This window comes from Mesoplodon densirostris, chromosome 7, assembly GCF_025265405.1.
Source record: "Mesoplodon densirostris isolate mMesDen1 chromosome 7, mMesDen1 primary haplotype, whole genome shotgun sequence".
Lineage (NCBI taxonomy): Eukaryota > Metazoa > Chordata > Mammalia > Artiodactyla > Ziphiidae > Mesoplodon > Mesoplodon densirostris.
This window is the reverse complement of record NC_082667.1, coordinates 113,750,239-113,774,880: the sequence shown is the minus strand read 5'-3', so window position 1 is coordinate 113,774,880 and position 24,642 is coordinate 113,750,239. Positions and strand designations below refer to the sequence as shown.

General features: G+C 52.0%; 1 protein-coding gene across 1 annotated transcript in view; it reads right to left on the bottom strand.

Annotated features, from left to right (window-relative positions):
- GRIK4 (glutamate ionotropic receptor kainate type subunit 4) overlaps nt 1-24,642 on the bottom strand; it is a 311,029-nt gene that overhangs the window by 92,709 nt on the left and 193,678 nt on the right. Inside the window, exons 7-9 of the mRNA XM_060103224.1 lie at nt 19,646-19,807; nt 10,634-10,786; nt 9,642-9,746 (exon numbers count right to left, since the gene is read on the bottom strand). Of these exons, the coding sequence (XP_059959207.1) occupies nt 9,642-9,746; nt 10,634-10,786; nt 19,646-19,807 (420 nt within the window). The remainder of the gene's footprint in view (nt 1-9,641; nt 9,747-10,633; nt 10,787-19,645; nt 19,808-24,642) is intronic.

Below are 24,642 nucleotides of genomic sequence, written 5' to 3'. Positions count from 1 at the left end.
GTCTGTAAATATGAAGACTCAGCTGCACAGCCCTCTCTCACCTCCCAGAAGATGGAAGACATTTCAAATTAGCTGCCGAGGAGAGAATTTATCAGAGAGCTCAGGCACGCTCGAGATTTTTCATCTTACAAGAAAATTACTGCCCACAAACACGACACAGTCAGGGCATGGAGAGTGCCCGGCTTCATTTGTTAAGCTCGCCGGGTACAGAAGTATCTTGGAGAAGCAGTTGTATTAATAATACACAACTTTGAGCTCTGAACGGCAGATGCCAATTGAACTAATGGTTCTAACGAAGCATCTGGGCTGAAGGATGAAGATGATCACCCCCATCTGCCGTCCTCCAGGAGTCAGGAGAATGCTGGAGGGTGGGGGAAGATGCATCGCTGAGCTTTCAGGATGGACTGAGGATGGCCCATTGCTGCCCCTAGACGGATGCAGGCTGCAGGTGGGAGATGGTGTGTGGCTGGGCCTCACCGTGCTCTGGGAAGATGGGGAGCTTTTAGTTGGGGGGGGTGGGTGTCAGCAGCTCTTGTCTGGGCAGTGCCATGTCAGGCAGGCCCTAGATGTGCTGGGGATTCTCCCAGGAGTAGAGCCTTGACTTCTGGTTTTCGTCTGCACACCCACCCGGAGCCGCTGCAAAGTGGAACTGGTGATACCACCATGTTAGGGAGTGGAAGACAGAGGTTAGGGACACAGGAAGGAGAGGGAGGGGTGGAGGAGGGCCATGGGGAACCCTTCCTGAAGCAGGGAGGGGCCAGCTGGCAGAATTTATTTCTACCAGCCTGGTTGGCACGGGCTGGCCCTTGCAGCCTTCTTGCAGGGCTCTGGAGTTGCAGCAGGAGTGACGTGAGCATATGGCTCAGCCCTGCTCTGTCTTTCTGTCTTCCCCAAACCAGGCGAGAAGCGAGATCCCGGGAATACTGCATGCAGAGAAAGAGAAATATATTGACAGACATCCCCCTGACAGACAGCAGAACTAAAATTTGCACAATAGAGTGGAATCCTCAAAGCACACCTATAAAAAATATTTCATTTTGTTCTCTCAAAAATTTGATGACGTGCACAAAGCAGATCCTATGATGACCGTCGTTCCTGTATTGCTGAGGATGCAATCAAGGAACGGAACGTGGGGAGCTACGAGAGCTGGCACTGGCCTGAGCCCTTCCATGTCCCCACGGTGCCTGCCCTGCATACAGCTCCCTCTCACCTCCCTGGATTTTCCCTTCCCCCCACCCGCCTGTCTGCGCTCCCCACACCTCTGGCCTGGAGCCTGCCCCGTGTCTCATCAGAGCGAACTGATGCGGGCTGCTTCCTGAGACTAAATTAGCAGCTCTCCCAGGCATGAGGCGGCTGAAGAGACGCGGGAAGCAGTCACTCAGAACTGGCAAACTTCCCCAGGCTGAGCTCAGGCGGGCTGCGTGATCGGGCATATAACAAGAAATAGATTTCAAACGCAGGCCTTTAAAACCCTGCTCTTCTGTCCAAAAGCAGCTCCCCGTTTGAAATTTTAAGTAGCTCTAATTTGTTTGCCGGCTGATGTGTGAATAAGCTTCTATAATCAGTGACTTTTCCATCTAAGCTGATAAGCAGGAAGTCCCTGTGCTTTGGGAGAAAGAACCAGAAGTCTGTGGGCCAGGGAGGCAGGAGGAGAGAAGGCCGTCAGGCAACACCCTTCGGAAGCCAGCGCTTCGGCCCCTCGGCTGTCAGTCATCCTGGGGGTGGCCAGGAGAACCAGATGCCCTCACAGGATGAGGCACTTGATAGACTTTTAATTAACGAGAGGACTATTGCTGTTAGAGAACGGAAAGCAAATGGAAAGGCAGAAACGCATCAGTGATGGCAGGGGCCTTCCACTCCAATTTTCAAATTCCAGTTGCCAATGGGGAGGCTTGTCGTGTGGAATCGCTCTTGGACAAATGGGGAGCAGTGGCTTTGGAACATTCTCGTGACAAAATCCTCGGTCCCCATGCTCTCCGCACCCTCCCCAGGTCCTAGCACCCCAGTCCCTCGTTCACTGGTGCATCTTTTCTCCCAGCCCAAGCTGAGCCCCACTCCCAGCTGGGCGGTCTGTACTCACGGAGTCCCCAAGCCTGGAGCAACAGCAGTGTGAGCGTGCTACAGTAGAGGCAGGCCCAGGGAGCAGATAAGAGGGGCACTTGGAGGCTCCCTGAGGAGGGACTCTGTGACCTGAGCCCTGGAGACATGAGCAGGAGTGGCCGGGTGAGAAATGGGGGCTGAGGGCACAGGCATGGGGCAGTGGAGGGGGGATGGCACAGGAGGAGGCTCGAAGGTAGGCAGGGACCAGCACGTGACAGCCTTGCTCTGGAGCTGCCATTTACCCTGAAAGCAAATGGGGGCCACGGTGAGGTTTTCAGCCCAGGAATGACGTTCCCAACTGCGTTCTCTGGTGGAGAGAACTGGACTTGATAACCTTCAGGTCTCCTCCAATCCTAAGAATGTAGGATATTCTGCGAGATACTGTCAACTATTTTAAACCTCATGCCAACCCCCCTTCTCCCAGTGCCTTAATTAAAAGGAATAAGTGACTTCTCAGTAACCTTCAAAGCAGCCCCCAGACCACCGATCTCTTGCTCCCCTCCCTCTGGAGAACGTGCTGCCTCAGAATTTCCTCATCAAAGGCCAAGTCTCGGGCTTCCCTGGTGGCGCAGTAGTTGAGAGTCCGCCTGCCGATGCATGGGACGTGGGTTCGTGCCCCGGTCCGGGAAGATCCCACATGCCGCGGAGCGGCTAGGCCCGTGAGCCATGGCCGCTGAGCCTGCGCGTCCAGAGCCTGTGCTCCGCGACGGGAGAGGCCACAACAGTGAGAGGCCTGCGTACCGCAAAAAAAAAAAAAAAGGCCAAGTCTCTGGGAATGGCCCACCAAGCAACACCCCTAGCCGGCCCTCTCTCGTCAGGTCCGTCCCCCAGCCGGGGAGCTGGCATGCGAGGCTCCTGATTTCCAACAATCAAACCCCACTCCTGTGCTCTGAGCCAGGACCCACAAAGGCAGCTTCAAAGGATCTGCATATTTATGGTAAACTCCCTCCTCGGATTGAAAATGTATTCCACAGTAGCAATCACAGGCGCCCTCCTAGCAGCTTGCCCACTGGCAGCCTGTCTGAGCCTTAATGACTTCTCATTAGCGCAGGTGGGATCTGAGCTGTCCCAGAGGCTCACACTAACAGGGGTGGGGAACCCGGCACAGATGCCGGGGGTGGGTGATGTGTCCACGGAGAGGGTGTCTCCGTCCTCACTGTTCCCCCAGTGCCATGTACGGGCAACGGCAACACAGACCATCACCTGACAGTGTGTTTTTAGGATTTTCTATTGTTCTTTGCTTTTCAAGTAGGAGAAGCGGTCTGGAGCGGGGAGAGACCCCAGCAGGTCTGCCACACTTCCTGGTGTTCTGGCTGAGAGGGCCATGATGAGAAGTGTAGCTGTCTTTATATTACTCAGAGGTGCAGCCGAAGCACGTTCTATGGCCACAAACGCTGGAGCATCCCACCCAGACCTCCCCGGAAAGGGGGCAGACATGCCTGTGTGTGGGCTCCTGTCAGGGAAGAGGGCAGCACAGGAGATCAAAGAGAGGCATCCTGTCCTCCCAGCAATTGGTGGGACCTGCCAGAACTTCGGGAAGCTGGAGATGGATTCCCCAAACCTTCTAGAAGACACTGCATCCCTGAATTCTTGGTTTGCAAGGGTGACTCACAAAAGCCACTTGTCCACCCTCCTGCATCTGGTTAGAGCTACACTCAAGTCATTCCAGGAAATCAGGCCCTTGGAAAGCTGAATTTGTATCAGCTTTGGAAAACAAAATATGGCTCTCGGTTCACAGTGTGTTTTATTTGCCCACTCCTGGCCAGCTCTGCCAGTCTCCATGGGAACAGAGTTAAATAGATCCATGGTCCAGGAAAAGGTGGCTCAGGGCTGGTTTCTATGAAAAGTTCACGTGACAATAACCCTGTGTGTTTTGGAAGTGGGGGTTAGGGAGAGGGGCAAGAGGAGTAATTAATTGACTCCAAGTCCCAGAGTTCAGAATGAATCAAACATTTGAAGACTAATTCCAGTAAGCAACTTAAGGGGGTGAATAGAAACTGAGTATTTTGAGTGAGGAAGATGAAAGTCCCACAGTGCTCTCAGCTCTGTGCCAGTTTGCCCCATCTGGAAGCTGGTACCCACTTTGGGCCTTATGTTTTAACAGAGCCCCAGGCAAACCAAAAAGCATTCATGGTGAAAGATTTGTCACCTGTGTCGCATTGGGAACAGCTATGGGCCACTGTTTGGGGAGGAAAACAATCAGAGGGGCAGAACAACTCAAGCACTGGACAGTGATTATTGTCTGAAGTTTTTGCCTTTCCCCAAAGACTAGGAGCTCTGGAAGGAACCATGACTTATTTATCTTGCATTTCTAGCCCTTGACACGAAGTAGGTGCTCAAAAAATTTTTATGCTAAGTTTCAGAAGAGGATGAATAAATGAAGGGAAGTCAAGCTATTTTTAAATATTTGAAGAGCTGGTAAAAAGAGAGAAAGCTGATTATCCTGGGTGGCTTAATGGGGCAGGACTAGGAGGCAGGTTTTAACTCAGTGCCTGGAAGATTCTGGAATGTGTCCCTGGGGAGGCGGTGAATCTCCCAGCCCAGGACATGCTCAAGGAGAGGCTGTGTGGCTGTTTCCCTCAGGGATGCTGTGGAGAACATTCTTGCACTGGGTTGGAAGATTAGACCAGAGGCCTCAGAGTTTCCTCCAGCATGTTCTGGGCAATTCTGCAGAGTGGAAAGACCAGGGACTTTGAAAACAGCTAGACCCAGACTCAGTTCTCAAGCCTGGAACTAACTAGCTGAATGGATGAGGACCATGACTTTCTCAGTTTCTTTGCTTGCAAGATGGAGAGAATAGCTTTTATGCATGGTTGATAAAAAGAGGAGAAATTTTAAGTACACCCAGCACAGTGCATCTTATAGGAGACACCCAATAAATGATAGCCATTCTTATTATGTCAGCAGAGCCAGCTTTCTGTCTAACCATAGGCAAGCAGAAGAGAGGGCTATGCAAATCTAGTTTTCAATAATCCTTGAGCTTAGCCAGACCAAATGCTGAGGGGTTACCATCCTCATTGCACAGAGGAAGAAAGTTGAGGTACCCTGCTGCGATATACAGTGAGCCAATGGAAAAGTTTCAATTTTCATCTTTAGCTAGAGATAACCCCCTCAACAGACACTCCCCGGCCTCATCCCTCCCTCTCCCGAAGGCTTAATTAGAGCCTGTTAAGCCATTTCTGATCCTCAGATGAAAGGTGTGTTCATCTTATTACAGCCCTAACAAAGTCTCTGGGGGCCTGCTTGGAACCTCTGATCTTTAAACCAAGTTAAAATGAAGGAGATTAAGGGCCCTCTAAGGCTGTGCTTTTTTCCCCTCACCTCTTTCAAATATGATTTCTCGCAAATTAGGAAGGAAGATTATACTATTCCAATACCACCCAGGACATCTTTTGTGGGATGGGGAGGGAGAATATGGGATGGAGATGAGATAACTCACACTGGGGGCAAAAACTGAGGGCTGGAGCTAGTGAACCTGGTCCAGGTTTGGAAGTGTCACTTACAGGACACTGTAGGGAACATTTTTCCCCAAACAGGCTCCAGTGGAAGCTCCACAGAGTTCCAAGATGGAAAACCCTCTCCAAACAGAATCAAAACAGTAATTTTTTTGAATGGTAAAAAAAAAAAAAAAACTAAATTCTAAAAAACTATTTTTAAAGTGGTAATAATCCCTTAATCAGCCACTGCAGGGAATATGGTATTTGGGTCAGACATTTTACCATTACAACCCACTGGGTCCCTGCATGGTGCTTTCTAAATAGTCAAACCCAGTTCTTAATAGTCACTCGCCCAGATAGGAAGAGAAAGAACAAAACCAAATCCAAATGAGAAGATACCATTACTCAAGAAAGCCCAGCCCAGCAGGTCACCAGGAGCCAGGCTCTGTCCTGGTTTGCAGCAGGTGGCAGCAAGTGAAAGTGTTTTGATCTGGGGGCTTAGGGATTCCAGGAAAGTGAGAAAAGCCAGGAGGGGGAGACCCATGAGCATGGGCTTGGGAGTTGGACAAGCCTGAGTGTGAATTCCAGCTCTGCCCAGAGTCCTTGTTACTTGTGGACTTGGGCCAAGTTACCTACCATCCCTGAGCTTCCGTTTCCTCACTTGTGAAATGGGAGTTTATCTACTTTGAAGGGCTGTCCTCCAGATCAGAAGTGACCTGTGCAAAGTACCCGTGTAGTTTCTGGTACACAACAGGTCCTCAAGAGATGCTCCTTGTCACTCTCCCCTCCCCTGCCAGCATCACCTTGGATGGAATTGGGAGAATATTAGAGAGTGATACTGACATTCCTCCTACACTGGAAGAGAAGCCCAATTAAGTATCGGTCCCCAAACCATTTCTTCATCCTGTGATAAGCAGGGGAAGGACAGCTGTCAAGAGGCAAAGATTGGGTCGGTGATTGGGATGGGACCTGGGGACCAGAGCTGCAAAGCTCTATCTGTGCCCATGATACCTCCTGCAGGGTCCTCACGGCTACTCACGGCATGTGAGCCAGACAGGAAAGTAGCGGTGTGGTCACCAGATTTGTTGAAGAAAAATGGGTAATAAAGAGGATGACTGTGATTGACTTTATAAGTCCAATCAAGGATGTGTGCCCCTTAGGGTAGCGGAAGGTCAAAGACATCATCCTCTTTAATGGTCACTTCTGTAGCAGATTCCATTCAACATTAGCTCAGAAAGATGATGGGGGTGGGATGCAGGAAGGTCAAGAAAAAATTCTATGCATAGACACTGCAGTACGTCTTTGTCAAAGGGCAGCCTGTGGACCACCAGCACGATAATCATCTATCTGAGCGCTACTGAAGAAGATGCAGATTCCTGGAACGCACCCAGTTTTACTCACTCAATTCATAGCTGTAGGGCTTAGGAACGTACATTTTAAGACAAGCACCATTGGTCATTCTTGTGCACACCTGGGTCTGAGAAGCCCTACCCTCCATAGGTGCTGCGGAAGGGGCAGCAGCTGTTGTGTAGGATGCCTCTGAGCAGAACCCCTTGCTGGACTGGGGTGGGGCTGAGGGATGGGTGCTGGTGGCCGGCGATGCTGTTTCCTAATGACTCAGGCGGTCTTGCAGCCTGGCAGCTGGTGGAGAAGCACAGGTAAGGTGAAGAGGTACTCCGAGCTTAATGAGCTATTCTTCAAGTACAGGGTGGGATTGGAGCCACCAGCCAACTCTGTCACCGCAGGTGTTGCCTGATGGAAGTGGGCTTTTTCCAGGGAGCATCACAAAGCAGGGCTGAAGGCCAAGGGGCATTTTTCAAAGCCTGAGCTTGGGCTTTCTATGGAGTTGGTCTGGGCTTGGCATTGTTCCCCTAACTACGGCTTCTCCCCATTACTCTCTCATCCCTTCCTTTTCCTGACCCTGTTTCACTTTTCCTGTAGCACGTACCTCTACTGATGTATTATATAGTATTTGTTTGCCTGCTGTCTGTCCCCTATTAGAATACAGGCTCCACGGAAGCAGACACTAAGCCCATTTTTCACCTCTGTCTAGAAGACAGCCTGGCACATTACAGGCACGCAAAATATATATATTGAAAAAATGAATAAATGTTCTTTACTTCACATCCCCACTGGGACTCAGGAAGTCTGCCTGACAATTTTCCTACAGGCAGGCGGCTTCCTTTGTTCCGAGAATTATGAGCCCGAGGGCATGATTTGAGTTTAATAACCCAAATTGCACCTATTTTTTCCGTCAGTCTCTCTCGCCAGAGTGTGGGCTGCCTCGGTGCAGGGACTGTGCCTTTTCAGGTTTGTTTCCTGCGTGCCCAGCACAGTGCCTGACTCATAGGAAGGGGTCAGTACATGATTTGTTACATACGTGAAATGACCATTTTGTGATCCTCAATCCCATAATTTCTGGCCGCCTACCTAACTCCCACCCCATTTGGGAAGTTATGAAAAAAGGTTGCTGATGTCATTGCTTAAAGATCACGTAGCTCCGGCCCTGAGCTACGAGCAGTCGTTAACACAGCTCCTCTCTTGGTCTGGGACTCCTGTCTTTTACCTTCTCATCTTCCAAGAAGGGTGACCTGGCCTCGTGGCCCAGCATAATCACTGTCCTACTAAAAGGAACTCCACTGGCCCCCGTGAGAAGGGCTGAATTGGAGCCTTTCAGGCACGAGGACCAAGGGGAAGGATGCAGATGAGACGGCCCTCCCAGCGCAGCCCAGGGTATCACCTGGATCACCTTGGGTGCCTGATGTTGCATCCTGGGCCCTCTGCTAGGTCTACCCAATCAGATTCTTGTGGGGTGGAGTCTAAAAAATCTGCATTTTTAACAAATTACCAAGGTTATTCTGATGCATTATTTGTCATAATGGTTAAGAACTTGGGCTTTAGAATCAGAGGTACTTGAGTTCAAAACCAACTGCCATTACTACATTGTTCAAGGCCAAGTCAGTCTCCTGGAGCCTCAATTTCCTCACTTGTAAAATGGGGATTAATAAAAAGTAACTACTTTGTAGGATTAAATGAGAAAATACAAATGACACACTTCTTGTGGTAAATGGCCCATGGTAAGAGCTTAATAAATGAAAGCTCCTACGATAATGATGATGGTGGTGGTGAAGATGATGATGTGGTGGTGGTGAAGATGGTGGTGGTGGTGGTGGTGAAGATGATGGTGATGGTGATGGTGGTGGTGAAGATGATGATGATCCTTCATCATCTCCTGAAAAGGTGATTCTGTGACCCCTTCAGTGGTATGTTTCCTTGCTCAGCCACTCTGATAGGCAGGAGGCTCTTCAGTATGTCTGCTTCCTGCTCTAATTAGTGCATCCTTTCCTACTTCTAAGGCTCTTTAAGGTTGGAGAAAGGATACACTAAGAATAAAGAGTTGATTATTAGAGCGATGGGGAGGTTGGGAGACCTTCAGAGAGGCACTTGGAGTGACTGCCAGAATCCCTGTTTCCTCTGATGTAAGAGAAGCAGAGGAAAGGAGAGTGAGAAGGTTAATGGAGGAGAATGAGAAAGGAAGAGGGAGTTGAAAGGAGCTCCAGGGGCCAAAGCATCCTGAGCTGACGGAGTGGACAGGGAGCAGCCCAGAGGGGAGAGGTGTGATTGGCATGGCAGACGGGCGTGGTGGGTTGGTCAGAAAAGAGCTGACAGAAGAGAACTGAACGCCGAAGGGATTCCTCAGCCCTATGGGATCTGATCTGTACGTGACGGGCAAGCAAGCTGGAATCGAACCCTGGTTCCAGGATTAGGACGAGATTCAGGGAGTAGAATAATCCAAAGAGTGGAAAGACCTGGGAATTCCCTCCTTATACAATGCTCCCTTGTCTCACCTCTCCCGCCATAAAGCACGGTTGCCTCTCTTTTGGTATTTTGCTGGGGCTGCAGCCCCTGACCCACACGGGCTGATCCTGGTGCAGGAAGGGGGAAGCCAGGACTTGCCAGGAGCCTTGCACTGGACACAGCCTGCTGCTCCTGGGGACAACTGAGAGCAGGAGGCCATCCTGAGTGCCAAGGACAAATGGGCTGGGGACAGAGAAAGGAACGAGGAGGAGGGATCTGCCACCACAGCGGCATGGCCAGGCTTACCTGCCGGAAACCATTCCTTGTGAACTGTAAGATTTTCAAGGCATAGTTGGACCTCTGGCCTTTGCTGTTGAATTCAATGTGGCCGGTGAGACCTTCCAATTCTACCTGTCCAAGAGAGAGTGAGTTACAGCACCAAATAGGCCCCGCCTTCCATGTGGCCACAAGCAAGCATTCCACCATGCTGGTTAAGGATGCCCAAGAGAAGGGAAGCCATCAAGATCCATTCTCCTGTCCACCTCTCAGCCACAGGATCTTCAGACTATGCAAGTGATGTCTCTGGAACCAATTCAGACTTGGCCGGGGCTAGAGGAGGAAAGGATGCCCCACCCCCAATGACCTCACAGCTGCTGCATAAACCAACTTGATGCTGAGATGCTAGCTTGAGCTCAGATCCCCCTGAGCTCCTCATCCAGGCCCTTGGCTGTGAATAGCATTTATCCTCCTTGGGCAGCTACTCACCCACCTCCAAGCTGCAGGATAACCTGACTCTAACTGCAAAATCCTAGCCACTCTCCGCCAGGCTTCTCTGACAGAAGATGGCTTCTTCGTGGGCTAGAATCACGTCCATCCCACCAGAGGTGGCTTGGCTGGGAGAACCCCGGGGGAACCCAGCATCAGGCCAGAAGTGTTGAGCCTGTAGCTCCCTGAGGGGCCACAGCCTATGACAGCATCATCCATCTGTCCCCACTTGTGCAGAGCTTTGCAGGGACCACCTCTGAGCCAAGTTCCAAGCCTGGAATCCAGAGACCCCCGAACAGTCTAAGGCTCAAGGTCCATTGCCCTGTAAACAAACTTGCCATGGATTCTCGGTGGCTTTTAGGGATTAGGGAAAAACTGTGACTGATGATCCCCTCAATGGGGTCACCAGAGATCACTGTTTTACCTGGGGCTGTGATGTACTGGGGAGGTCTGGAGGTGAGGGGCCTTGAACAGTGGTCCCTCCCAACCCCCGCAGGCTGGGTGAGGCCCACAGAGCCCCCCCCACCCCTTACCATGCGCAGGTAATTCATGAGGCTGGTGCCGTGCTGCCAGATGTGGGCCGAGCCACAGGACAGGGGCTTCACACCGATCTCCTGGCTGCGGTTCAGCTCCTGCACCGCCGTCACCACAGTGTAGACGGCGTCAAACAGCAGGGCGGAGGACAGCTGGGAGGGGGCAGAGAGACGAAGTGACAGGTGTAAAGGAAGGAAAGGGAAAGGAGGAAGAAAGGAGAAGAGGAGGAAGAAAGAAAAGCAAAACAAAGAAGTAAAGGCGTGTCTCTGATGCCCTGGGCCCACCTCCTGCCTCTGGGGTCACTTCCCCTAAGAGTCCAGTGCTGGCCCAAGGCGACAATGGTGGCCAAGCCTTCTCTGAAATTGGACCATCAAGCCACCTCTTTGGGCTCCAAATGATTTCAAGGGTATCCTATTCTCTGTTTTCTCCAGGGAAGTAACATCTTCCACTGATCTGAGAAGCCCCAAGGAAGGGGCCGGGTGCTTATGTCAGGAGGTGGAAGGAACCCTACTCTCAGATTTGCCCATTCCGCAAGGCTCAGTTGAAGGTCACTTCCTCCTGGAAGACCCCCTTGATATTGTTTCTTCTTAAATGTACCTACTATTACAGTCTACTTTGTACTATTCAATATGAAGAGCATATATGAAGTATATGGTGAGTTCAAAGCCCAGCAGTGAGCAAGACCCTATTCCTGTGATAGATTAGAGTGGAACTGGGGAGGGAAGATGGGGAGATAGGACACAAATAAAGGTAACATGAAACTGAGTGACATGGGCCAAAAGGTCTGTTGGGGGGTCCAAAGAGAAGATACCTTATCTGGTTGGGTGATCAAGAAAATGTTTCTTGGAGGATTCAGCATTGGAACTGAGCACTGAAGGATTTGGTAGGAAAGACATTGGATCTGGGGGTGGGGAGAAGCTGGGAAGAGGAGAAAGGCATTCCAGAGGGGGAACTGCAGGGCCAAAGACAAAGTGGGGGGGAGGGTGGATCACACATGGGGGGAGGAGGGCAGAAAGCAATAAACCAGAAGTGAGGTGGGGAGAGTGCTGTGAGGGACTTAAAGGCAGGGGAAGGGCTAGTGCAGCTGTTTGTCCATATTTTCACCTCCCTGTGAAACTGCCAGCGCTTAGGGCAGGAACACACAGGACCTCAATCTCTATCTCCTGCATCTCGTCTAGAGCCAGGACCCTGTGTACAGGAAGCCCCCAAGACGTATTTCTTGAATTGAATTAAATGTTGAGTGAAATCTTCCCACAAGGCTCAGCCTGAACATACATCCGGTTAACCGGATGTTTGCAAGCTTTGGGGAGGGGAAGCTTGGGGTGTCTGGGAGGAGGTGGTAGGAGCAGAACAGAAGATGCCTGTCCTTGGGGAATGTGCCATCTGAGGAGGGGCTACACTCTGCTGTGTTAATGACAAGAGAACCTACCCAGTGGGAATGACTACGGGGTCTACGCTGTACGGGGCCCTGAGGGGAGGCCCAGGAAGGCAGGCAGAGGCCTCCTCGTGGGAGGTGTGACGTTGGGCTCTGGAATTCAACCCACGTCCCAGTGCAAAGCAAATTCCTCACTGAACTCTGACATCCCACCGCGGGCAATCAGCACCATCCCTTCAGAGCCTAACCCGTCAAGAACACTCTCCATGTGGCATCTTACCACCTCCCTCCTAGCTGGCCGGGCCCTGGGACACCGGTCCCTCCAAGGCTGGAGGCAGAGAGACCAGCTTGTGACCTCTTGGATCTTTTTCAAGCTCTCCAGACAGAGTATAAGCAGCCTGAGTCAGGGAGGTGCACGAGAAAGAGCTCAAAGCTCAGAACCCCGAACCCCAAGTCTAGTGCCCAGGCTTCTCTTACGTGCTGAGTGACGGAACCCCCGGGGGAAGCAAGTTTCCTGCACACAAGAGGTAGCACCCCCGCCTCACGGGTCAGTAAAAGTGCCCGCTACACTGCCAGTCTCAGGGGTCACCATACCCGAGGGCGGGGTGATGCACCCCAGGTGCCCACGGGCGTCAGCAGGGGCTCAGGAAGCCCGTGCTGGCTGAGCTAGGACCCTGGGGAGTAGCAAGAACAGGGAGCGACGGGGAAGAAAACGGGCTGGGAAGAGGGATGTATTTCCCCACAGTTTTGCTCCATGTCGGGCAAAAAGGCCTGTCATGGGAACTGGGTGGGCTGACTTTGGATAATCTTTCTAGAAGGCAATTAGAGGGAAAAACAGCCAAATAAAGTTCTCTGCCCCAATTCCAGTTCACTTGCACGCAAAACTGCCTGGCCAGCGTGTTCTTCCTTCCTCCCTCTCCCCCTCTCCCCCTCTCTTGCTCCTTCTTTCCTTCCTTCCACCCGCCTCTGTCCTTTCTTCACACATCTTTTCAGCCCCTACGATCCGGCAGGTACTGCAGACCTCAGCACCTCCTGTTCTCCGCTGAGACATCCCACCAGGCGTGAGCTATTCTGTCCCCTCTGCCTTCACTGGGTCTTCTGCCCTTCCAGCTCTATCAGTCAGCCCTCCTTTCTGGCCCGGTCCTGAAGCCACCTGTGGCCACCTGTGACCCGGAGACCAAGCAGGTAAGGGCACCTAAATCGCACAGTCAGGGTCAGTGGAAACCTCTGTGGTCCCGCTGAGCTGTGAAAACCAGCCACGTTCCTCCAAGTTCATCCATCACCTTCCGCATCCTCTTCTCCATCCCACTGCCCTTCTCCTAGCAGCTGAGCTCCTCCTTCACTTGATTCGAGGCTCACCTGCGTGGCGCTGGATGCTTCTCAGCAAGCCTACAGCTGTCTTGTCCTTTGCACACAATTCATTTCCCCCTGAGCACAAGTGGCTCCTTTATTAATGGACCTCTCACACTTCCTCGCCAAAGGACATATGGAAATTATGAATGCCACAGACTCTCCCCTTCCAGCTTGGACACACATCTACCTGAGGGAGAGGTAGCTACCCCTATTGACCCTGCTTCTCCATCCTTCCGTTGGGCTATTTAAATGATGCCGTGAACTAATTTCTGTCTCTCTTGCCTCCCAGTCAATCTCTCCATCCTGAGATTCTCAAAATCACTCGTGTCAGAGCTGGAAGGGATCTTAGAAATCAAGAAGTCCAACCCTCTCATTTTACAAATGAAGACAGGACTTCAGCCAGGACAGGACTAGACTGGAAGCCCAGCACCCCTTTCTCCAGGCTGCTTTCCGCCCCTCTCTGCAGCACTCTTTCCCCCTCCCTTCCTGGCAAGGCTCCTCTGGAGAAGCCGGAGGGTGTCATTGCTCTATCAGAATTATCCGTGCCTCACCTCCCAGGACAGCATGGGGCAATCTTTCTGGATGCAGTTACCTTCTCAACAGCAGATGCGAGCCTGAGACTCTTCGGCCAGAGCTGGGCACGGGGAAGGGTGCTAGGCAGGCTTCTCTGCTGCCCTAGGCTTAGTCATCACCCAGTTTACCTCGTGGTCTGACTGGTTGTCCTCAAGTTAGCCCTTCAGTTAAGAGCCACTTGGGGCCTCTACTGGAACAGGACTATAAGGGCAGGACAGAGGGGGCAGTGGAAGGGTACCACCAGCTGCCCCCCCAGCATCCACTCTCCCCTTCCTCCTAACAGAACCCCCGTTTCCTGCAGGTGTCCTCCCCTCCCCCAAGCAGCCATGTGCTTCAGGGGTCCCAGCCCCCGCTCCCAGGTGGGCCTGAGCGGTCCAAGAGTCATCCCATCCCCCCTGCCAATATGGGATTCGGGACTGAGCAGGTGGTCCAATTCTGACCAATGAAACACGAACTGAGGCCTGGAGTGTGGGGCTCCAGTGATAGGCTTCTCAGACGGGTTTCCTGTCTCTAGGAGAAGCTGTCCTTCCTCCTCCTCTGGACATTACTGGGTCTGGACGTGACATCTGGACCTGCCGCAGCCATCCTGAGGATGAAGTTGACACCAAGGGTGCAGAGCACAGACGCAAGGAACCTGGGTTTCCAACGACATCGCTCCAGGATCTGCCCTACCTCTGGACTTCCTGTGACACGTGATAACACACTTCCTTTTTGGTAAGAGACCGTTTCATTCCGGACTTCCGTTACTTGAATCTCAGAGCATCCTAACTGGTACCGAGGCCTTGGGGACCCCCTTTGTCTCAGGGCAGGCCCCCAGAAAGGCCTGGCCTTATCCCCTCTCTAACCCCCCTTCTTCTTCTCACGAGGCTGCGTGCTGGTCCCCGGAGATCTGCAGACACAGCTCACCATGCCACTGCTCACATCCTCCCACCAGCCCCAAGCTCTTCCTGCCACACGGTTGCCACTATTCCCACTCCGTCTGGGACGTGGTTTTCTCGGCTGATGCTCCCTTATTAGCAAATGATCCAGATGCTGGGAAATCGGCGTGTGTCTGTTTGCAGTGTTCTTTGGCATGTTGAACTCTGGGGCCTTCACGATTCTTCGAGTGCTTCTAGTAATTACAGCTCCAGCAAAGGATGCTGTGGGTGGGAAGGAGGAAGCGGATGGAAGGGACATCAGTTTTTTTTTTTTTTTGCGGTACGCGGGCCTCTCACTGTTGTGGCCTCTCCCATTGCGGAGCACAGGCTCCGGACGCGCAGGCTCAGCGGCCATGGCTCACAGGCCCAGCCACTCCGCGGCATATGGGATCCTCCCGGACCGGGGCACGAACCCGTGTCCCCTGCATTGGCAGGCGGACTCTCAACCACTGCGCCACCAGGGAAGCCCAGAAGGGACATCATCAAGGTCCCTGTCTCCCCTCCAGCTGTATCTTGCCTTCAGAGAGGTGACACAGGTAATGTGTCCCCAGTGTGCTCTGGGCTTCATGGGTCCTTTCTGCAGTTCAGCTTGGGCTGATTCGAGCTCCTGAAACCTCCTAAGTCCTGAACATCTTTTCTCAGCTCAGTCTCCTAAGGGTCCTCTGTAGATCACCAGCCGGCTCCTCTCTCACAGGCTCCTGGCAATCAGCCCAGGCCTCTCACTGGGATCCTCCAACTGCTTCTCTGAAACCTTGTCTTCCATCCACACTCCTCCAGCTTATTCCCCCCACCCCGTCCACCATTGCCAATTTCACCTCCGATGGTGTGAGAGCCTGTAATCTAATCTCTGCCTCGTCAACTTTTACATCTCATTGAGGGTCTCCATCCCAAAGCACCTTTTTTGCTCTCCGAATTGCTTTCTTCCTCTACTATCATTTACTAATTTAGCTCTGGAAAGCGTTTGGGGAAAAGTTCTGGTACCCAAATAGCGCTCCATCCATGTCTCCAGGGCTGGGCCTGTAGTGCTCACCATCCCTGCCCCTTCCTGTCGTCCATCCTGCTTCCCTTTCACGAGCCCTCACTGTCTTTCTGTGGTTTCTGTTCCCCATCGGCATGTGTGTGCCTCTGGGAGTTGTCTCTGCTTCTCCTGTCCTGTCTCTTCTAAATATTAAATCCCCCAAATGACTCAACCTTCATTTAAAATCCTCTCCTTTCTTGGCTCTGAAATGTTGCTTGGCAAACACCCTCGATTCTCTTGTTTTTATAGTTTCTTTTGTTTCTTCATTGTTATCTTCTTTTGAGCTGTTTGTAAATTGTTCAGGGGAATGAAAGACTGTATAAATTAAGATGAATCAATCAGGGAATAGCGGCTGAGTTTCTCCCCCACTCATCCAAATAAAAATAAGAATGTCTTCTAAACTCACGCCTGTAACCCTCATCTTCCCCCGACACCCCCCAGATCACTGGATTCCCAGAGTCCTCTCGGATGTCCGTTTGTCGCAGACCTTCTGTCGCTTAAACCCTGCCCCCCAACATCATACCAGGACAGGAACCGTTAAAATCTCATGGAGCAGTTCTTACAATCTGGGTTTTATTCGATGAAATAAACACTTAATTACAAACAGCTGTTTTAGCCTAAATTCTAATTACTTCATCTAGCCATCTGTAATTTTAATGATTGTCCACGATTTTTGTTCTTCGCCGCGTGATGAATGGGATGGGCACGTGACATTAGAGGGGCTGTGTCTCCCTTCACGACGCTGTCTTCCGTCCTTGTCATCACCTCTGGCAAGAAGCATGTCTGTGGCTCGCCGGCAGCCACCTGGAGGACGCAGCCTGGTGGGCGCAGCACTGAGCTTTTTCCTCTGGTGGTCACCCTTCGGTTCAGCCACTCCCTCTCTGTGCCCTTGGAACGGGGCCCCCGTTCCAGCGAGCTGCAACTGGAATATCATGGGCCGACTGGGAAGATGAGGAAGAGAGGGAGACACACTCCAGTTGGGAGGAAAATAAATGAGACAGAAGATGCAAAGAAAACGTGGCATGTAGGAGAGAGAGGGGAACAGAAAGAGAAAGAAAGGAAGGAGGTTATGGTGACAGAGGAAAGTGGAAAGGGAAGAGTGAGGGGAGGAGATGAGAAGGAAAAGAGAATGGAACCGATGGAGGGTGGGGGGAGAGGGGAGAGGACCTTGGAGGAAAGGGAGGGGGAGGAGAGCAGCCCCTCCGAGACAGGAGCGGGTGCAGCCTCTTTAGAAAGCTGGATGGGGAGACAAAGGGGCTGCGCTTTCCTGGAACTGATTCTTTCTCACCTTCCGGCTCCCCAGCAGATGAAATAGCTGGGCTGTTTGTGCTGGGAATTTCTGTCCCCAAAGGGACGGGAAGAGGCACCGCTTTGCCAAAGGTAGATGCTGAAGCGAGAAGCCTCGAGAAAGATTGGTTGCTTCCAGGTGAGGAGCTGCTGGATCACCTTCCCTTCAGAGGCCACAGAGACCATGGCTGGAAGGTTCTGTAAGCTATAGTCCAGGCTTCGCTGTAGCACCATCCTCTGGAGGCCCTCGGCAGGCCCCAGCTCTCCTCATTTCACCTCAGTTTCTTCATTTGTCAAAAAGGGATGCACAACCGCTCTTGTCTGTTACTAGGATGCCGTGAGGAGGAAGACGAGGTCAGGGCGGGATAATTTCAAGCATCAGTGGTTCCGCATTCGGTCCGTTTCTTCACTCCCTGACTCTGAGTTTGTGAATGTGGCATTCTTTGGCCAAGGAAATGAGGTGGAAGTCACAGTGCGCCTGTCCTGGGAGCCTAGGGCTATGAGGTCTTGTGCATTTCCACTTGCTTTGTTGCTCTCCTGCCACCACCAGGAGCACATACCAGGCTAGCCTGCTGGGTCAGGAGAAGGATGAGAGCCATCCCAACCTAGATCAGCCGACCCCCAGGCATTGAGTGAGCTCAGCCAGATCAGCAGAGCCGCCTGCTGAGCCAGCGTAGACTAGCTGATCCCTAGCTGACCCTCAGATGCACGAGCTACATAAACGTTCATTGTTGTAAGCTGGTGAGATTTGAGGGTAGGTTGTTACACAGCATTTCTGTTGCAAAAGCTACCTGATATATTTACTAATGCTTCTCCCAGTGTCTGGCAGATGGACTGTTAAATAAACTCATTCAGTGAATAACTGTGAACTGAGGATGGAAGCATATCCCATTTTACCTTCACAAAAATCCTCTAACATGGTCAAGCATAACTGCCCAAAATTAGGGAAAAAAGAACCTGAGGCCCAGAAGGGTGACACAGCTACCTAAGATCACACAGCAAGAAAACAGCAAAGCCAGTATTTGAATCCAGGTCCTGTGCCTCTAAGGCGAGTGCTCTTTTCAGCACATGTGAGCACAGACAGAGCTGGCCCTACAGCCCTGTGAGTGGCACTGCCTGGCCTTGGTGTTGGTTCCTTAGGAGGCAGGTACCAAGGGCTTCCCATCTGCCTGTTCGTGGTCAATGTGAGCACGAATGGAAGGGCTGAAACCCTCAGAGGGACATCAGCAGTGTGGCACCGGGACTCTTAATTTCACTTGGCCAAAGCCAAATGTGGAACGCTTCGGGTTGGAGAGGAGGCGGCAGGTTTTGTTTTCTCTCCTGATCCTGTGCTGTGAGCCTTTGAAGTGTGTCAGCACCTCATTACAACACCGGAGTCATGACTGCAAGACCCACGGACAAGACCAGGAGCACAGGGCTGTACTCCTGCCAGAAGGGGTGAGCCTGGTCCTACCCCTTCCATATGCTTGAGGAAATACTCACTGTCCCTTAAGCCCCTGGGGGTGAGGACTCCCGTCTTTCAGATGTTTCACCCCTGCCAAATCCTTCCTATGGAATCTTCCCTCTTTCAGCTCTAAAACACCCTGTTGGGACGTGCTCTGTAAACTTAAGAGCCTTGCAACTCAAGTTCTCATGCCTCCTTCTCCCATCCGCTTCCCTGATGAAAGCTCCCCGAGCTTTGCACGAGCTCTGACCCTTTGGGAAGTTATGTGAGCATCACATGAGCTGCTTTATGGGGCTTTGGGAGGCTCAAATGTAACCTGGCTAGGACAGATGTAGAAAGCCACGCCACCTCATCCCCTGAGAACCTGTCATTTAGCAAATGGACACGAGCAGACCTTCCTGAGCTGCCCCACAGAGTAAGGACATCAGACCCAGTGGAGAACAGCCAGGGAAACCTCTGTCTCCATCACAAAAGGAGGGGAAGGAAGTGCATGGGGGAAACACACGGGTGAAGGCACAAAGGAAGTCTCTCTGGACAAGCTCTACCAGGGGCAGTGGTCCGGGGAGATGAAAGGGCACTGGACCAGGAGTATCAGAATCTAGTTTCACCTGAAAAAGGCTTGGTGTGTGCCCTTGAACAAGAGCCCCGCATCCTCGTCCCTCACCCCCATTCCCAGCCTAGGCTTCAGTCTGTCTGAGAAATGAGGGAACAGATCAGCTGAAGCCCTTTCCAATGGTAAGAGTCTTGGATCCTGAACTCAGGCGGGTCTCAGCAACAGCATCATCAGGAGGCTGGCCACAGACATCACTAAGTGACCAGTCGGGGCCTCTCTCCCTGCTGACTCCTCTACGCTTGCTGCTCACAGCTCCCCACTTCCCCAAACATGTCCCTTGTGACCGCTTTCCAGCATCTCTACAGCCTCTTTTTGAGCTGGGCCTGGAGAAGGCTGGAGTCCAGGGGCTGTTGTATCTGGGATGTCTGGCCCACGGAGGGGGTGTGCGTGGTGGCAAAGGGGCACCAGGGAGGGGCTTGGTGGGCACTTACTGCGGGCCCCGTGAAGGGCACATGGTCACAGTTCTCCTGCCAGGACTGGTTGAGGCTCTGGGCAAACTCTTGGAAGAAAGCATGGGACTGGTTGAAAATGGAAAATCCCAGGATGTTGACGCGATCGTCCACGAGGCTGTCCATCCTCTGGAGCGAGAACTCCTGAAAGACGCAGCAGGCAGAGCAGAGCAGGGTTAGGAAGGGAAGAGTGGGGGGGGGCGCTCTGCAGGAGCACAGCTGGGCAGTGCGTTCTAGCCACACGGACACCATGGCCAGGCGCTCTGCTAGGTGTCAGGGTCCAGAGATAACGGAGCGTTCTTCTTCAAGTAGCTCACAGTGTTGAGGTGCCAGGAGGGAGAAGAGAGAAAGAAACAGAAAGATCTCTAAGAAAGGCATGTGTACGATGCTCTGGGAGGAGAGAGAAAGAAAAACACAAATGAGATTGTGGAGGCAGGACTGGGTCTGCAGAAGGTGTGACCCATGAGCTGAGTCTTGAAGGATGCCTAGGCGTTTTCTGAGTAGAAAATGTGGATGGACAAAGGCTATTCCAGACAAGTCACCATGGATACAAAGGCATGGAGGTGAGACAGTGCGTGGGCACCTGCAGTGTACTTTGACAGAAGCATCGCTCCTCAAAAGTGTGTCCGCAGAAGACCTGCCATCAGACTCACCCAGGTATCTGTAAAAAAAAGTGATGATCCCTGCACCCCACCGAACACCAGCTGAATCTGGATCTCGGGAGCCGAGGCCCAGGAGTCTGCATTTACAGCAGGGCCCAAGGTCATACACACACCAAGGTTTGGGAGTCACTGGGTCAGCACCAGGAGGCATGTGGGTGGGGAGACGGTGAGACATGAGGCTGGAGACGTCAGCAGGGGCCAGAGCACAGCGGCCCGGCTGCCAGGCTGGGGAGCTTGCACTTTATCCTGTAGTGATGGGACCTGAGGGCACTGTCAGCAGACGAGTGACAAGATCAAGTTTGCTAAGAATCTCAACCTGAAGGTCTGCAGGTAGGGCTGTGCTTTCATTTGTTATTACTATTGTTTACTCATTTAACACACATTTAAGTGCTTATTATGTGCCAGACACGGGCACAGAGGATGTTCTAGACACAGAAGATGTGAACAAGAAACACATTTCCTGATGTCCGGGAACTTGCAGCTTCGGGGAAAAGACAGATCGTGAATAGACAAATACATACATATACTGTCAGATATCTATGGGGGGTTAGGGTGGGGCTGCTACTTGAGATGAGGCAGTCAGAGAAACCCCATGTGGGGCAGTGACAATTAGAAGCTCAAAGGAATTCTCCCAGGAGGCGTGGCCCTCACCCGATCGCCTGGCCGGGGCCACGTGTTCACTCAGCTAAAACCTGCAGGCGTGAGTCTCATTGAGGCCAGATAGTGTCACAGGGAGAAGAATCCCCCTCCTCAGGCAGGGCTGAGCTCAGAGCCCTGGACTCCCAAGACCCACCTTGGCCCTATACAGGGAAACCAGGCAAGAGGGTGCGGGCTCTTCGGCTCGCCAATTCCCACTCCTGGAATAACGCCTTCAAATGAGGGTCAGGCCATCCTTGTGCTTTGAATTCACATTCATCACACGTTCATTCCACGTGCCTCGCACACAGCTCTGCGCCCGGTGGGCACGTGGTCGTTAGACCCCAGGACTAAGCCATCAGCCACTCAGCCTGACAGGACCCATGGCAGGGGCCTTGGGCTTACTTTGTGGCTGAGCAGAAACGTGACTTTCCTTTAGGCGGCCTCCTCGTCTTAAGACTCAGCTGCTCCAGGCCCCTGGCACGTCCCCGGCATCCTCCCTCACGGCCACGGCCACGGCCAAGCCCTTGGGCCACAGGCCTGAGCTCTGCCCGGAGTCCATCCTCATTAGCTGCAGCTTGCAGACTGAAGTGACAAAGATTCCTTTGGAGCCACCAATCCCTGACAGCGTGGAGTGGGATGAGGATTAAGTGTATTTTGGATCCTGCCACACTCTCGCCAGGGGAACACGGACGTGCAAGAGAATGTATTGATTCATAAGCTGATATTATCTCCTGTCTCCCTAATAGGGCAGCTACCCACGCGCCGTGGGCTCAGCAGACACAAGGGGACAGATGGCTAATGAGAAGAGACGCACCTGGCAAGGGGGAGGTGGCAGGGTGCAGAGCCAGGCTGCCGTCAGGCAACCGAGGGGCCTCCCCAGCTGTGGTTGATGTGGAGGGAGACGTCCCCCTCCCTCAGCTTCCTTGTCAATGTGGGCAGCTCATCACGCCCCGCCCTATCCTCACACGCACAGCCTGGTGGAAGGAGGCCCGTGTCAAGAATCCCCGACACTGTGATGTCTACAGACGCACAGTGGCAGTAGAGGGGATACGCAGTAAGGGCTTCGGTGTTCAAATCCACGTCCCACACTATACTGAAATGTATGACCTTCAGGAAGTATGGCCTTCAGGATCTGGGCTTCAGATCCTCATTTAGTAAGGCGGGCGCAATGACAGCAACCTCAGAGGTTGTTCAAGGAAAAGATGCACGCACAAGGCGTATCACATCTGGCCCATAAGAAGTGTTCAACACGCGACAGTTACCAAAATGCTACCATGAGATCGCGGGCAGCTTCTGGCTTCCTGCTTCTTTAGTTCCACTTGTCTTGGAAACCTGAGTTCAGAAGGTGTTTCCTTGAAATGCACATGACCGGCAGAGTAAGAATGAATGAATGAATTACAGACACTTAGAGACAGCCCCTCCAGAAGTCAGCCAGCCTGTCTTCCTGCCTTTTAATGCCTACCTTCTCCTCCCCCAATTATATCCTATTTTCAAAGGCCCCCTTAAGATAAAAAGATCCAGGAGCTTCCTTGATAATCCATTATATTTATAATGCCCCATGGGAGAGCTTGTAAAAGGACAAGAAAGGGGTGGTGTGTTCTCTTACTGTAATTTCCCAGGACACTCCAGGCTCTATTCTTTAAGCATCCTCACAGTTAGGAAATGCTTCTTTATGTCTAAACTTACACTCTCCTGCTGCTATTGAAGCCTGGTATCTAAGCAAATATGGGAAACAGCTGACCACCGCCAGTCTGTACGCAAAGAAAAATCTTCTAAGCTCTAGTATTTCTCAGAGTGTGTTCCTCAGGATACTAGCTTTTCCGGGAGGCGTTAACAGACGTTTCGTGAAAACAAGGTCCCATATTCAAATGAGGTGAGCAAACATTGCGTGTTCTAGTCACCTTTCCAAGATTCACAGTGCACACTAGTACATTAAAGGGTTAAAGAAGTCCTACAGTAAAGCAGCTTAATTTTGCTTAACCCAGAACTTTCCAAACATATTGACCATGGAACACTTTTCCACCCCAAATCTATGAATGTCTCGCAGGAGCCTTCTACAGAATGTCCGGTGGGAAATGTTACTCTCAGTATATCCAGGGAAACATGTATCATAACTCCCAAACCAAGTGGTGGAGGCATTAAGCTGAGAGGGTAGTACATAAAATTAACCAGTTTCAGGACGGGAAGGGAGTAAAGGCCCTCTGGCTCCTGTCGTCCACCATGAGCTCTAGCCATGTATATACCCTGGCCTCACTCAGGTGCCCTGTGCTCCCCCAGCCACGCTGCCCGGCTGGCTGTGACCTTAACCGAAATGACAAAGTGTTAGGAGCCCTGGGGTGGATCAGGTTCTCACGGGGACCTTGATTCTCTTTTTATAAATGTCCCGGGAAGGAAAATCTCAAGGTCCCCACTCCCAAAGGCAGTGGATTCCATCATCATCAAGAGACCAGGGGGACCAGGGTGAAGAACAGAGCCAATGGCCGCCTGGTAAGGCCGAGTGGTGGCACAGAGACCAAAATCAAGTCTTCAGTTACCCCAAGAGTGCTTGCCTCTGTGACAGTGCTTATGGTGCCAACATATTTTCATGCCTGTGTCCTCTTGTGCCCAAGGCCTGTGTTTTCCTGGGAGCAGGGATGTGTCTGCCCCATTTTCGAACCCCACACCGCACCCAGCATAGGGCCTGATGCCTAGAAGTTGTTTGGTAAATATTGGTCAAGGCTGTTGATGGAAGACGTTTCAATGTCCTGGGGTCCTCAGCACGCCTGGCTCTGCTCATGGTTTTACCCCTATAGAAGGTGTAAGAACATGAGCAGAACTGGTACCACCCCTTGATTGCCCTCTGGAAGTTACATTCTTATGTTTTGAAAAGCAAATTCCTGACAGCTTGTTTTCTTATCACTGGGCCTCATTTAAAAAGTTTTAAATGTGCACACATTTGTGTATGTGTGAGCCTATGTGAGCATGTTTGTGTGTGTGTGTGTGTGTCCTTCTGTATACAGTGATTTTCAAGGGACTGAGTAACTGCACTTAAAGGTCATGTCATGGCCACAAGTGAATACAGGGGAGTGTTACCTGGAATGAAGGGTGTTCAGAACAGGCCTGCAAGGAATGCGGCACGCATAAAGGCTTGAGAGCCACGTGGGCGCTGTGGCTCAGCTGAGTGACCCTCACTTTCTCCAGCAGCTGTGACATTTCCAATGTCTTGGTTTGCCCACCGGCGTCCACTCACCGGTCCGTTGCAGGGACCACCCCATGGCCCTACAGCCTGCTCATCCACCGGGCCAGGAGCAAGGGCAGGCTGTGAGGGGGTGGGGGTGGGGAGGGGGGAGGGGGCAAGGTCGGCCGACTAGAGCTAAAAGCGCAAGAGCTGTTCATGATCCAGACTCAGCTCCTGTGCTTGCCTTTAAGGAGAAAAGCAGGAAAGCAAAAGCACAGGTCCAGACCATGTCCTGGGGTCAAGTCCATCTCCTAACCCTTTGCTGCCTAGGCCTGGGTCCAGGTGAAATGGGAAGTGGGGGAAAGGCATTGTATTCTCTCCTCTCAGCAGCCCCTTCTCCCTTATTTCTTTTCCCTATTTCTAACCCACCTAGGGCATGACTATCGCCTGGGCCACTTAAGCTAGACACTTCAAAGGCAGCCTCAACCCCCGCTTCTTTTTTTTTTTTTTTTTTTTTTTTT